Genomic DNA, 12,500 nt, shown 5'->3' on the forward strand with positions numbered 1-12,500 from the left:
CATCTTTTTCCTCTCTTCTTCTTCCTTCCTCTTCTCCTCTTCTCTTCCTTTGCTTCAGTTTCCCTATCCTCTATTTCTCTCTCCTCGCTCTTCTACCATGTCGCTCTTCCTCCTCCTCTGCCCCTTCCCTGTCCTCCATTCTTCGCCGCGCTCACGTGGGAAGAGTTTGACTGATAAAGGGGTGAGGGGTGGGGAGCAAGGGAGACGAGAGAGAGAGGGGAGGAGGTTAGGTGAGAGGTGAGGGCAGGTGCGCCTCATCCATCATGGCAAACACTCAATGGAAGGTCGGGGTTGTTCATATGGCTCGTGTTTGACCTCTCATTTTTTTGCAATTTCAGAGAAAGACCAAGAAAAATAGAGATTACAGTGCATGTTTTCTTTTTTCTATATTGTAACAAAACATGGAGGGATTCTACTGAGTGAATTGTTTGTGGTCTGTATAAGAACTGGTGTAGCTGCGGGTCTGACCTGTTGTTTTATCCTCAAAACTTGGCGTACCTCAAGGAAATAGGAAATGTATGTCGATTTTCTGAAAATTTAAGTGATTTCTCAGTTTTTTATTATGTATTCGAAAAAAATTCTTAAAGAATATGGAATGAATACATGGAGTATGCTGGAATTATACGGGAGAGAGAATTAGAACCAATCAAAGCGCCCCCTCATCAAATGCACACACACACACACACACACACACACACACACACACACACACACACACACACACACACACACACACACACACACACACACACACATACAGTATACAGTATATATATATATATATATATATATATATATATATATATATATATATATATATATATATATATATATATATATATATATATATATATATATATAATACGAAATTTGCCGCACGGTGAAAGTTTGTTAGGTAGAAGACATATTACTTTAATTCCCATTACTTAATTCAATTTCCTGACTTTCTAAATAAAATATTTCTCACCACTTAAATAATTTATATTAAACTTTTTTCACTCACTCACTCACTCACTCACTCACTCACTCACTCACTCACTCGCTCGCTCGTTTGTTCGCTCACTCTCAATATCAAATTAAATAAAGCTTGTTAGCGAAACTAATTAGTTAATTGACTGATTGAAATGAATGAATGACTAGCGAGACAGCAAATTAACTAATCAATTATTTTTATGAAGTAATTAATTAACTTACTGACATACAAACAAACAACTAAGTTACTAACGAAGCACAACTAATCTCCCACCCATTCCAAGGAAAAAAAATTCGCATGAAACGACTTTGCAGATGACTTGTTTGTTGCTCCTCTCCTCACACTCAGAACCACCGCAGGGAAAGGTTTATGAGCAAATGATGAAGAATAATTTGTTTTCATACCTCGTCTTGCTAATCCCTCAGGGCGTGGCGTAAACCATTTCTGATTCCTTGGAGCACACACACACACACACAGAGAGAGAGAGAGAGAGAGAGAGAGAGAGAGAGAGAGAGAGAGAGAGAGAGAGAGAGAGAGAGAGAGAGAGAGAGAGAGAGGGGAAGGGGTGTGAGGGGATACATAGCCTTGGGTCCCATACCTATTGACTACGAGGTTAATGGGGAGAAAGAGTGTGTGAGGTATGAAAGTTTTAAACCTCACAATCAGTATCGATCTGATCTGGAATTCGAATCTTGGACGTCGCTCTACTGTGACATACGAGTGAATGCTAACCAATATGCCTTTCACTACTATTTGGCACATCTTTTTCAATGATTAACCCCTTCAGTACTATGACGCGTTTCCATGTTCTTTCTGGTCAGTATTTGGTGATTTTTAACAGCTCCAGAAACTTATGTGGGGATAAAAATAATGAAGATTGTGGTCATTAATCTTCTGACATCCATAGACCTTTCCTAATGCCAATGAATTAGTCTAACTATACACAAATCTCAAGGTAAGAATGTGTCCAAGTACTGAAGGGGTTCTTGTGCTTGCTTATAAATATTCTATACATTACTTCAACCCCTTCAGCACCATGACGCGTTTCCATATTCACTCTGATGCCTATTTGGTGATTTTATACACCTTTAGAAACTCATGTTGGGGATTAAAATAGTGAAAATTCTGGCCATTAATCTTCTGACCTCCATGGACTTTTTAATGTCAATAAAATGGTCTAATGGAATAAATCGTAAAAATGCGACTCAGTACTGAAGGGGTTAAGTGCTGTGAACTGTTGCCTATTACATTGAAAAGGTTAAACCACTGTCGCTGGAAATCTGTCTATCTTTCTATCTATACATCAAGCCAGCAGTCCCACACAGGAAAGCCCACACCAAAAATCCACACACTTAGACACACATTAATAAGAATCCTAGCTGCGAATGTGAAATTAATAACAAAAGACAATAATAACTCCTGAATAATGCTGTAAAAAAATATATATGCATTGAGACAAAAAAAAAGATAAAAGAAAACAAAGGGAAAACACACAAATTTCAGTCGAGGGAGTGTGAAAGCTAAAATATCTCCGTCTTGTATTTAATTCTTAGTTTTGTCATGGACGGATGGAATTTGATTATGAAAGTGCAGGAATATAAACAATACTCGTCAAGACTATTTAGAAGGACTAGCAGAGGTGTGGGTTGTGTGACTCCATTTTTTTCTCTCTCCCCTCCTCCACCCCCTCTCTCTTTTTATTCTTCTTTCATTATTGTAGAAAGTATATGACGTGAAAAAAGGGTTACATTATGAGACTTACAAATAAGGAGGAATAAGTGTGGAGAGAGAGAGAGAGAGAGAGAGAGAGAGAGAGAGAGAGAGAGAGAGAGAGAGAGAGAGAGAGAGAGAGAGAGATTTGTGGCAAGACACGTAAAAGTCTCGCCGTAAGTGGGAGAAAATGACTAAATTATACCATTAAATTTACTTGAGACACGAAGCGGTGGTGAAAGAGAGAGAGAGAGAGAGAGAGAGAGAGAGAGACGTTATCGCCTCCATTCCCTCTCATAAAATCAAAGTTTCACCACCACCACCACCACCAACACACGTTGAACCCATCTCACGCACTCATCTCGCGTTTCCTCTTCTTCTCACCCTTTCCTTTCCTCCTTAACCATTCTTCCTTCACCCATACCTCCCTCCATCCCTTCTCTCTACCCACCTGGTCCCTTTAAAAACATAAGTAAAGGAAATCATGAGAAAAGAACAGACAGGAGAACACGTTAGATAATGTGTCGATGCTCAGATCTTCAATAGTGTGCTGTGGACGAACCCAAGATTACGAGGCGAGTTTTATGGGTTGGAATTCGTGTTGTAAAATGCAGGGCACACCTATACGTCCCTGTGTGGCCCTGAATACTGGCGCGAGGAGGTGGTGCCCCGCATCCCCTCCGTATGGCAGCCAGGCGGGGAGATGCAAATGTGGGTAGCGGAGTGGCTTTAGCACCGTACGCCCTCTCGAGTGATGATGGGAAATGTTGAGTTGGATGAAATTAATGTTGTGGATGTGATTTTTGAGTCTTATGAGAGTAGAGGAATGTAAGAATGTTTCAAAAGATGCAAGAAGACATCACATGGTAGTTTCTGCATTATTAGTTAAGTTGTAGATGCTTGCTTTTCTCAGGAGTAATATAGAACAATAAGAACATGGGAACATAAGAGCAGGAATATTTGAGAAGGTGCAAAGAGTTACCAGGCTTACATGTGTAAAATAAATACATTGTCGATTCTTTACTTTTCTCTGTGTTATATAGTACAGTAAGAACACAGGAATATAACATGTAAACGCATAAAAAAGTAAGAACAGTTGCAAGGAGTCATCAGGTCTGCACGTACCAGTCCTTGTATAGGAACATAGCTACCTGTTACCTCCTACTATCCTCTCTCATGGAATTATAATACGATGTCCGTAAGTTATAGGCTGTTATCTTCGTAACAGAGAGGATTTGTGTGGTGTGCGATGCATTTTCTGCTCTATTCACCTTTCACATGATGCAGAACTTAACCTAACCTAACCTAACCTTTCACATGACGCTGAACAGTATAACGCGAAACATATCAAAGCAAATTGTCTTCATCTTTTCGTTACGCACTAAGGATACAATGGGCACAGGAAGCGTCAAGCTGCGTGAGGTGAGTGGTGGCAGGTGTGTGTAATTCACTGTTTGATCTGCTGCAGTCTCTGACGAGACAGCCAGACGTTATCCTACGGAACGAGCTCAGAGCTCATTATTTCCGATCTTCGGATAGGCTTGAGACCAGGCACACACCACTCACCGGGACAACAAGGTCACAACTCCTCGATTTACATCCCGTACCTACTCACTGCTAGGTGAACAGGGGCTACACGTGAAAGGAGACACACCCAAATATCTCCACCCGGCCTGGGAATCGAACCCCGGTCCTCTGGCTTGTGAAGCCAGTGCTCTAACCACTGAGCTACCGGGCCGTGTGTGTGTGTGTGTGTGTGTGTGTGTGTGTGTGGGGCTCAAGTTACGCTCACCAAGATTAATGTTCCTTGATAGAGAAGAGACAGCATCGCCCACATCGTAAACTAACTTATTAGCAGACAACAGCCCATCGTTCCATTGTTTCTCCTTCCCAGTTACCCCTTTGTTTCCCCTCCCATTACCATTCGCCATCCCTTCACTTCCCTTCTCTTTTATTCACCTTTCTCCTCTTTCTCCTGCTCCCTAATGCTTACCGACAAGTTGCGAGGGTGAAGGAGGAGAAGGAGAAGGGAGAAGTGAGTGGAGACGATGGCGAGGCAGGTCAGCAGGTTAGCGGGGAGTATAGTGGAGGTGTGGGGGGTGATTGAAGGGGTGAGGGGACCTAGCGTAGGAGGGGACAGGAAGATGTTTTGGTAAGGTTGATGTAGTTATGAGGGTGTACGGTGACGAAGGACACGGCAAGGGGCGCGATGAGGCACCAGGTTAAGAGGTGACGGTGACACACACACACACACACACACACACACACACACACACACACACACACACACACACATAACGGGGCGACCTCCTCTTTTCCAACACACTCGAGGCTCTCTCCTCTTCCCTCGCCCACCTTCCTCCTCCTCCTCCTCCTCCTCCTCCACTACCACCTTTCATACCCACTATACTTCTACTACTACTACTACTACTACTACTACTACTACTACTACTACTACTACTACTACTACTACTACTACTCACTCGCTCCTTCATTTCATTTGTTTTGCCTGCTTCCTTCCTTCTTTTCTTCTATCCTTCCTTCCTTCCTTCCTTGTCCTTCCTTCCTTCCTTCCTTCCTTCCTTCCTTCTATTAATTGGTCCTTTCTATCTTTCCTCTCTTCGTTTCATTCATTAATATTTCTATCTTTCCTTTCTTCCGCTAATCCTTCCTTCATTTCTTACTCTCCTTCCTTTCTTTACTGCTTTCTTCTTCCTCCTCCTCCTCCTCCTCCTCCTCCTCCTCCTCCTCCTCCTCCTCCTCCTCCTCCTCCTCCTCCTCCTCCTCATTGCATATATTCATTTGTCTTCATCAAAAGCTCGTATACTTCATCCCATCCCTTCTTCCTCTTCTTCCTTCATTCTTCTCTCTCTCTCTCTCTCTCTCTCTCTCTCTCTCTCTCTCTCTCTCTCTCTCTCTCTCTCTCTCTCTCTCTCTCTCTCTTCTCTCTTCTACTACCTTCCTTGGTATCACTTTCATCTTTTGTTCCTCTTCCTCCTCCTTCTTTTCTTCTTCTTCTTCTTCTTTTTTCTTGTTGTTGTTGTTGTTGTTGTTGTTGTTGTTGTTGTTGTTGTTCTTCTTCTTCGTCTTCTTCTTCTTCTTCTTCTTCTTCTTCTTCTTCTTCCTCCTCCTCTTCGTCGTTGCGTTTATTTGTATGTAAAAATATTGATAACAAAAGAGAGACAGAGAGAGAGAGAGAGAGAGAGAGAGAGAGAGAGAGAGAGAGAGAGAGAGAGAGAGAGAGAGAGAGAGAGAGAGAGAGAGAGAGAGAGAGAAAGAGAGAATGTGATGATGATGATGTGGACCTGTTTAAACTTACAAAAAAAAAAAGAGATAAGAAAATGGAGATACAAAGAAATGTAGAAAATAAGACAAACCAAACAAGAACGAAAAAGGAGAAAGGAAAAAAAAAACAAGAAAATATAAGACAACTGCAGAAAAGGAAATGCAAAGAAGAATAATGGAGAAGGAAGGAGTGAGTGAGTGAGTGAGTGAGTGAGTGAGTGAGTGAGGAGGGAGGGAGAGAGTGAGTGAGAGGAATGGCCAAGCAGGGAGTGTAGTGTGGCTGTGTTTTGAAGCGAAGGCGAGGCAAGGCGAGGCAGGGAAGCAGCTTGGCCGAGACACGACTGGGGGCACGACTGCGGCGGCGGCGGCTGGGTAGCGGGCAGGGAACCAGGAGGAGGGGCAGGGAAGAGAAGAGTTCACACACCTCTCCTCCTCCTCCTCCTCCTCCTTCATGCCCCGTTGCCTGCGCCACTTCTTCCCTCCTCCCTGTAGCAAAGTCCTCCTTCTCCTCCTCCTCCTCCTTCTCCTCCTCCTCCTCCTCCTCCTCCTCCTTCTCCTTCTCCTTCTTGCTACCACCATCATCGGTCATCCTTCTCTTCTCTTCTCTTCTCTTCTCTCCTCTCCCTTCTCCTCTCCTCTCCTCTCCTCTCCTCTCCTCTCCTCTCTCTCTCCTCTCTCTCTCTCTCTCTCTCTCTCTCTCTCTCTCTCTCTCTCTCTCTCTCTCTCTCTCTCTCTCTCTCTCTCATTTCTTACATTTACATACACTTGCTGTCAAATATTTTATCCAACGCAGACGCCAGAAAAAGAAAAAAAGGATTATGCAAGAGATTTTTACACACACACACACACACACACACACACACACTTGACTCATCGCTATACAAAACTTCATTTATTCACCGACGCAGCAACTCACACCTTCACTCCCAGCTAAAACTAAAACAAGTCGTCAGATGAAGATGATGCTGGCCTCGATTATTCCAACTGCTTGTTCGGTGCTTGGTTGCTCTTCTGACTGCCGTGGGTGCTTCTGCTTGGTGAAATGGCTTGGCTTATGCTTAACCCCTTCTGTGCTATGACGCGTTTTCATATTCATTCTGCTTACTATTTACTGATTTTATACAGCTTCAGAAACTTATGTGGGGGATTAAAATAGTGTGGATTCTGTTTTTTTTTTTTTAACGTTGTGACTTACTTCCATAGGCCCTTCCTAATGTAAGTCTAATCGTGTAATTATGCTCAAATTCGTGGTAGAAATGTGTTTTAGTACTGAAGCGGTTAAGACACTACACTTTGAGAGAGACCATTGTTTAAACACTGATTAATTAATTTTGATTCTTTTTCGATGGTCTCTATGTGTTTTTTTTTTCAACAATGATATAATGATCTTGTTAAGGTTTCGAATACAGTTCTTAAATGCACAAATGAAATCGGAATGAATGGTTGAGGAAGTCCAATTTTGAAAGACACCATTGAGTTTAATTAAAGGTTTTGCTATATAACTACTATGATTTCTCGACCTTAACAAACTGGTGTAGTAGAAAATTAAAATACACTTCTTGAAAACACCAATGAGAAGAGAATAAGTGGTCGATTAAATTTAGTGTTTAAGTCTTTGTTATTCTTTTTCCCCTCCGTTAAATCTCTCAGTTTGATGAATTGGTGTAGTAAAAGTTTATGGTAACATTCTTCAACACACAAATGAGAAGAAAGTGAATGATGGAGTGAGTGCATTGTTGAAATCTTTTTAGTTGTATAATCCCTCAGTTAAATCACACAAGGGCACTAGAATGAGACAACACACGCACACACAAACACTCACACACACCATACTCTCCTCGGCTCTCACTGGGCAGACACGAGGTAAATCAACGCCAGTAACTTGGTAATGCATCATACGAGGGAGCTCTCTAATATCTTGGGTAGGGTTGTAGTCATGCACAACCCTTATGTATATTCAACCGAAGAACAAGAACAAGAACAAGAAGATCAACGAGAAGGAAAACGGAGCCTATATGAGTAGTTGTGGATTACAGTAATTAGATTTAGAGAGAATGGGGGAAAGAAATATCAACATTCACTGAAGTTTAATGTGATAAATGAAAATACACTTAGAGAAGGAAAGTATCTATCTAACTAACTATCTATTTATTTACCTATCTACACACGTGCCTAACTAACTAACTAACTACCTGACAACCTACCTATCGATCTATTTAACCCTTCATCTACCTATCTCACTATACACTTAACTGTCTATCTATTCATTTATCTACCTACATATTTACCTGTCTAGCTATTTGCCTATCCTAAATAACTATCTGACAACCTACTTATCTATCTATTTAACTCATTTTCTGTCTATCTATTTATCTAACATTCTACTTATCTATTTATCTACCTACCTACCTACCTACTTATGTGCTTTGCTATCTACCTATCTTAACTAAATGCCTAATAACTCTTTATCTACCTTTCTAACTATGCACCTTACTATCTATCTATTTACCTATCTACCTATATAATCATCTGCCTAACTATCTATCTACCCAAGCGGCGTGCAGACTAGCGGGCAGAGAAAGGGAGGGAGGGCGTGGCAGCGGGCTTTGAGAGGTGAGAGGACGCTTCCTGTAGGTGTGAGGGGTGCTGTGTGCTGCCCTGAGAGACGTGCTGAAGGAGGGCCTCTGTGGGACGTGTTGTGTGACGCCGCTGTGTGTGTATGAGTTTGTGTGTGTGTGTGTGTGTGTGTGTGTGTGTGTGTGTTGTTGCTGGTTAAGTGTGCGATGTGTGAAGGACAAAGAAGGAAGGAAGGAAGGAGAGTTTTGGCGGAGGAAGGAAGGAAGGAAGGAAGGAAGGGTGGAAGGAAGGAAGGAAGGAAGGAAAGAAGGAAAGAATTAAAGATAATGGTGATGCCGTTTATTTTATTTTATTTCTTTTCTTTTCTTTTCTTTTTCTTTTTCTTTCGTCCGTTCTTCCTCGTTTCGTAATGAGATGTAGCTTACATTAGGTTGTTTTGTTCATCTTCTTTCTCCTAATTTTAGCTTTAATCTTCCTTTTATCTACCAGCTAGTGCTCTCTCTCTCTCTCTCTCTCTCTCTCTCTCTCTCTCTCTCTCTCTCTCTCTCTCTCTCTCTCTCTCTCTCTCTCGTTACATATTCCTAACGCACCATTTTCTCACTTTCCCCCTTCCCTCGGGCTCGGCCTCATTGTATTCAAAGTGCCGGGCTGCTGGAGGGCTGTGGGGGCTGCGAGGGCCGGACGTCTGAGGCAGGGAGGGCTGGGCGGGACGAGGCGGGAGAGCAGGCACTGGTCGGGGTGAATGTGTTGGGTCTGTGGGTGTCTGTGGGCGTATCACGGGTCATAAGGTGGGCATTACGAAGATAAAAGTCACCTCTCTCTCTCTCTCTCTCTCTCTCTCTCTCTCTCTCTCTCTCTCTCTCTCTCTCTCTCTCTCTCTCTCTCTCTCTCTGCATTGTGATCTAAGGATTAAGTGTAAATAAAGCATTTTTCGTCATTTCTTGTTATAGAAAAATCTTATGTCGTTTCTATGGTGCAATTATGAAGTCTGTTCGAGAAACGAATTAGATGGTGATGTTAAGACTGGGTTTATTTATTTGATGTCACTTGCCAGTTATGCTTACTGGTAGACTATTTAGTGTAGGAAACAAAAGGATATCATTATGCGTTTCCGTACCCTTCGCGACCGTCTCCATTAATATATAAACTAGTGTAGTCAGTGCTCGAACCATTTTCTGTGAAGCAAGTTTATGTCGTGTAAAGAAAATGAACTTTAATGGGAAACTTACATTAAATTCAAACGTTATTTTGGGGGTTATTTATTTATTTATTTTGTGAACTAAGGCTAAATAAGTGTTTTTCTTGTACACAGTTATGACCAATATATTTTTGTCATGGGTTTTTCAATGTGTTGTTACGACAAAGTTGTGGTAGTTGGTGTGCGAGTCAACATTCCTTCCCTGCTCCCTTCCCTTCCCTCTCCTCCTCAAGTGTTGACTGTGGACGGTTTGGTTAATTCATTAAGCTTCACCCCCCGCCAGGAACTGTGTGTATGTTGTATGATCATTTGCATTGATTACATGTGTAAATATTGTAATTTGCATTCAGCTCAATGTGCGCCTCTCCTCCACAGCCGCCTCAAGACGGAGCTATCATGGCTGCGGCGGCGCGGCGCCGTGCGGGCCGACGACGACGAAGAGGCGGCCCGGGCGTGTGGCCGCTGCAAGGCTGAGCTGGGCGTCATCATCAACAGAGGCGCGGCGTGCAGGGCGTGTCGCAAGCGTGTGTGCAAGCAGTGCCGCGAGTACACCAACAGCGGGAGGGACTGGGTGTGCATCGTGTGTCACAAGCACATGTGAGTACCGCTGTGTCTTGCTTTCTCTCTGGCCGTGTGTGGTTATACACGCTGCGCCATTGTCTTGTGCAGCCTCGTCATCACCAGCCAGCCATCGGTGCTGCAGCAACGTCTCTGCCGTGGGCGTGTCTTGAGCGGGGTGTCCCGACCCTCAGGCAGCAGGACGGGCAAAGGGTAGGCGAGGATGGTCTGGCTGTCGGTGGGAGGGAGGGCGGGGAGTGTAGGAAATACCCGTCGGGCGCCCTCACTGCCCGACAGGGGTGGCGAGTGAGGCATGCAAGGAATTTCCACCCCAAGCCTGGACGGGGGGCGGGGGGAGAAAAATGACTGCTTTTATCTTCTTGGTGAAGCAAAAAAAATTTTTTCCTTTTCTCCAGATCTTTAACCTATAAAGTATTGACTACTGATGTGTTATGACGGCATGCAAACTTAACATGTACTATACAATAATTCGCAGTGGGTCATAAATGCAGCATGCTTACGTTGTAATTATTAATGCGTTCGTAAGGGGGTTATTTATGAGATCGCACACACACACACACACACACACACAGCATAGACGGTGCATTAGTTTCAATACTTAGCGACAGAAAGAGCAGCATTACCTGTAGCACTGAGAGGACGTGAGGCGAGTATGAGAGGGACTGCTGGCTGCGGGCCGCGAGGCGGGAAATCAGGCGTGGATCGGGATAGAGAGAGAGAGAGAGAGAGAGAGAGAGAGAGAGAGAGAGAGAGAGAGAGAGAGAGAGAGTATACCGGGAACGGAGAAGCCGTAGTGGAGAGGCGGGAAGGAGAGTAGAGCCGGTGAATAGGGACGGGAAGGAGTGGCGGGAGGAAGAGGATAGGTAGAGGAGCAATGAGAGATGGGGAGGAGGGCAGTGAGTCATGTTGGATGTTCCCTTGGTTGTCAGTGTTCCTCCTTCCTACCCCTCAAGGCCTCATCCACCCATCCACCGCCATCCCTGCCCATCCTCCATGCTCCTCCCTGCTCCTCCACGGCCTCACCCTCACCTGCAACCATTAAAAACAACGAAGGGCAACACACAGCCTCTTGCATACGTGTTAGCGGATGGCGTGCTTCGGTGAATTTTCCCTGAGGATAGTAAGGAAGCGGTACGATATTCCCAGCACCCAGTGTTACGCAGCGCGCGACACTGCCGGCCGCACGATTAAACTATCTTCTTTTTTCATGTAGATACTTTTTTTATCTTTGTCTCTGCGCCCGGGACGACTTTATCGGTCCGTTCCTCTTTGCCTTGAGTGTTTTGTTAGCGAGTGGTGCGTGTATCTCTTGTTGTTTGTAGAAGTGGTGCTCGTTTGTGTGAGGTGTTTGTGTTGACAGGCTCAAGTGTGTGTGTGTGTGTGTGTGTGTGTGTGTGTGTGCTGATAATTTCTTGACCCTGCATTGAAATCTAACGTAGTCGTTGGTTCATTCGTTCGCCTGTGTGTGTGTGTGTGTGTGTGTGTGTGTGTGTGTGTGTGTGTGTGTGTGTGTGTGTGTGTGCGTCGCGTTGTCTAGCCGCCGCATCATCTCCTTACCCTTCACACACACACACACACACACACACACACACACACACGCAGGTATAGCCTTTTTTTTCCTGTGTCTTCCACAATATCCTCTGACCTCTCGTCCTCCATCCTTCCCCTTGTCTCCTTCGAAGGACTTTTCCTGTACTCTCTCTTTTCCTGGAATCGTGTAGGAGTGAAGGATACTGCCTGGCCTGTCATAGTGTGCGTGCGTGCGTCCGTGTGTGTGTGTGTGTGTGTGTGTTGGGGGGAGGGGATAGAGGTGCAGACAGTTCCAGCCTTAGGGCACCTCAGTAGTTGTCCACACCTTGCCGTGCTGCTCAGGACTCCTCGTCAATCCTGCAGCACGTCGTCCCCCTCCGCAGCTCACCACTGTCCTTTCCTCACGTCCCCAGCGTTCTGACTTACCACGCCTCCTCTCGCCCCTGTCTCCTTGCCTGCTCTCCCAGTACAAGCCACCTCATCCCTGCGCACACCACTCTCCCTCACGCTTACCACACACACACACACACACACACACACACACACACACTTCTTGCTTCTCCCTCCTAGCCTTGTCCTTCCTACATAATGGTAGTCAGTTCTTTATCTAGCAACATTTTCCTACCTGCAATGGGGGAAGGAACATTA

At 44.4% G+C, this 12,500-nt stretch overlaps 1 protein-coding gene across 1 annotated transcript in view; it reads left to right on the forward strand.

The window, feature by feature from the left end:
- Positions 1-12,500, forward strand: part of LOC123516442 — a 244,157-nt gene that overhangs the window by 71,831 nt on the left and 159,826 nt on the right. Inside the window, 1 exon segment of the mRNA XM_045275729.1 lies at positions 10,119-10,340. Coding sequence (XP_045131664.1) covers positions 10,119-10,340 — 222 coding nt within the window.

This window comes from Portunus trituberculatus, chromosome 41 (assembly GCF_017591435.1).
Source record: "Portunus trituberculatus isolate SZX2019 chromosome 41, ASM1759143v1, whole genome shotgun sequence".
Lineage (NCBI taxonomy): Eukaryota > Metazoa > Arthropoda > Malacostraca > Decapoda > Portunidae > Portunus > Portunus trituberculatus.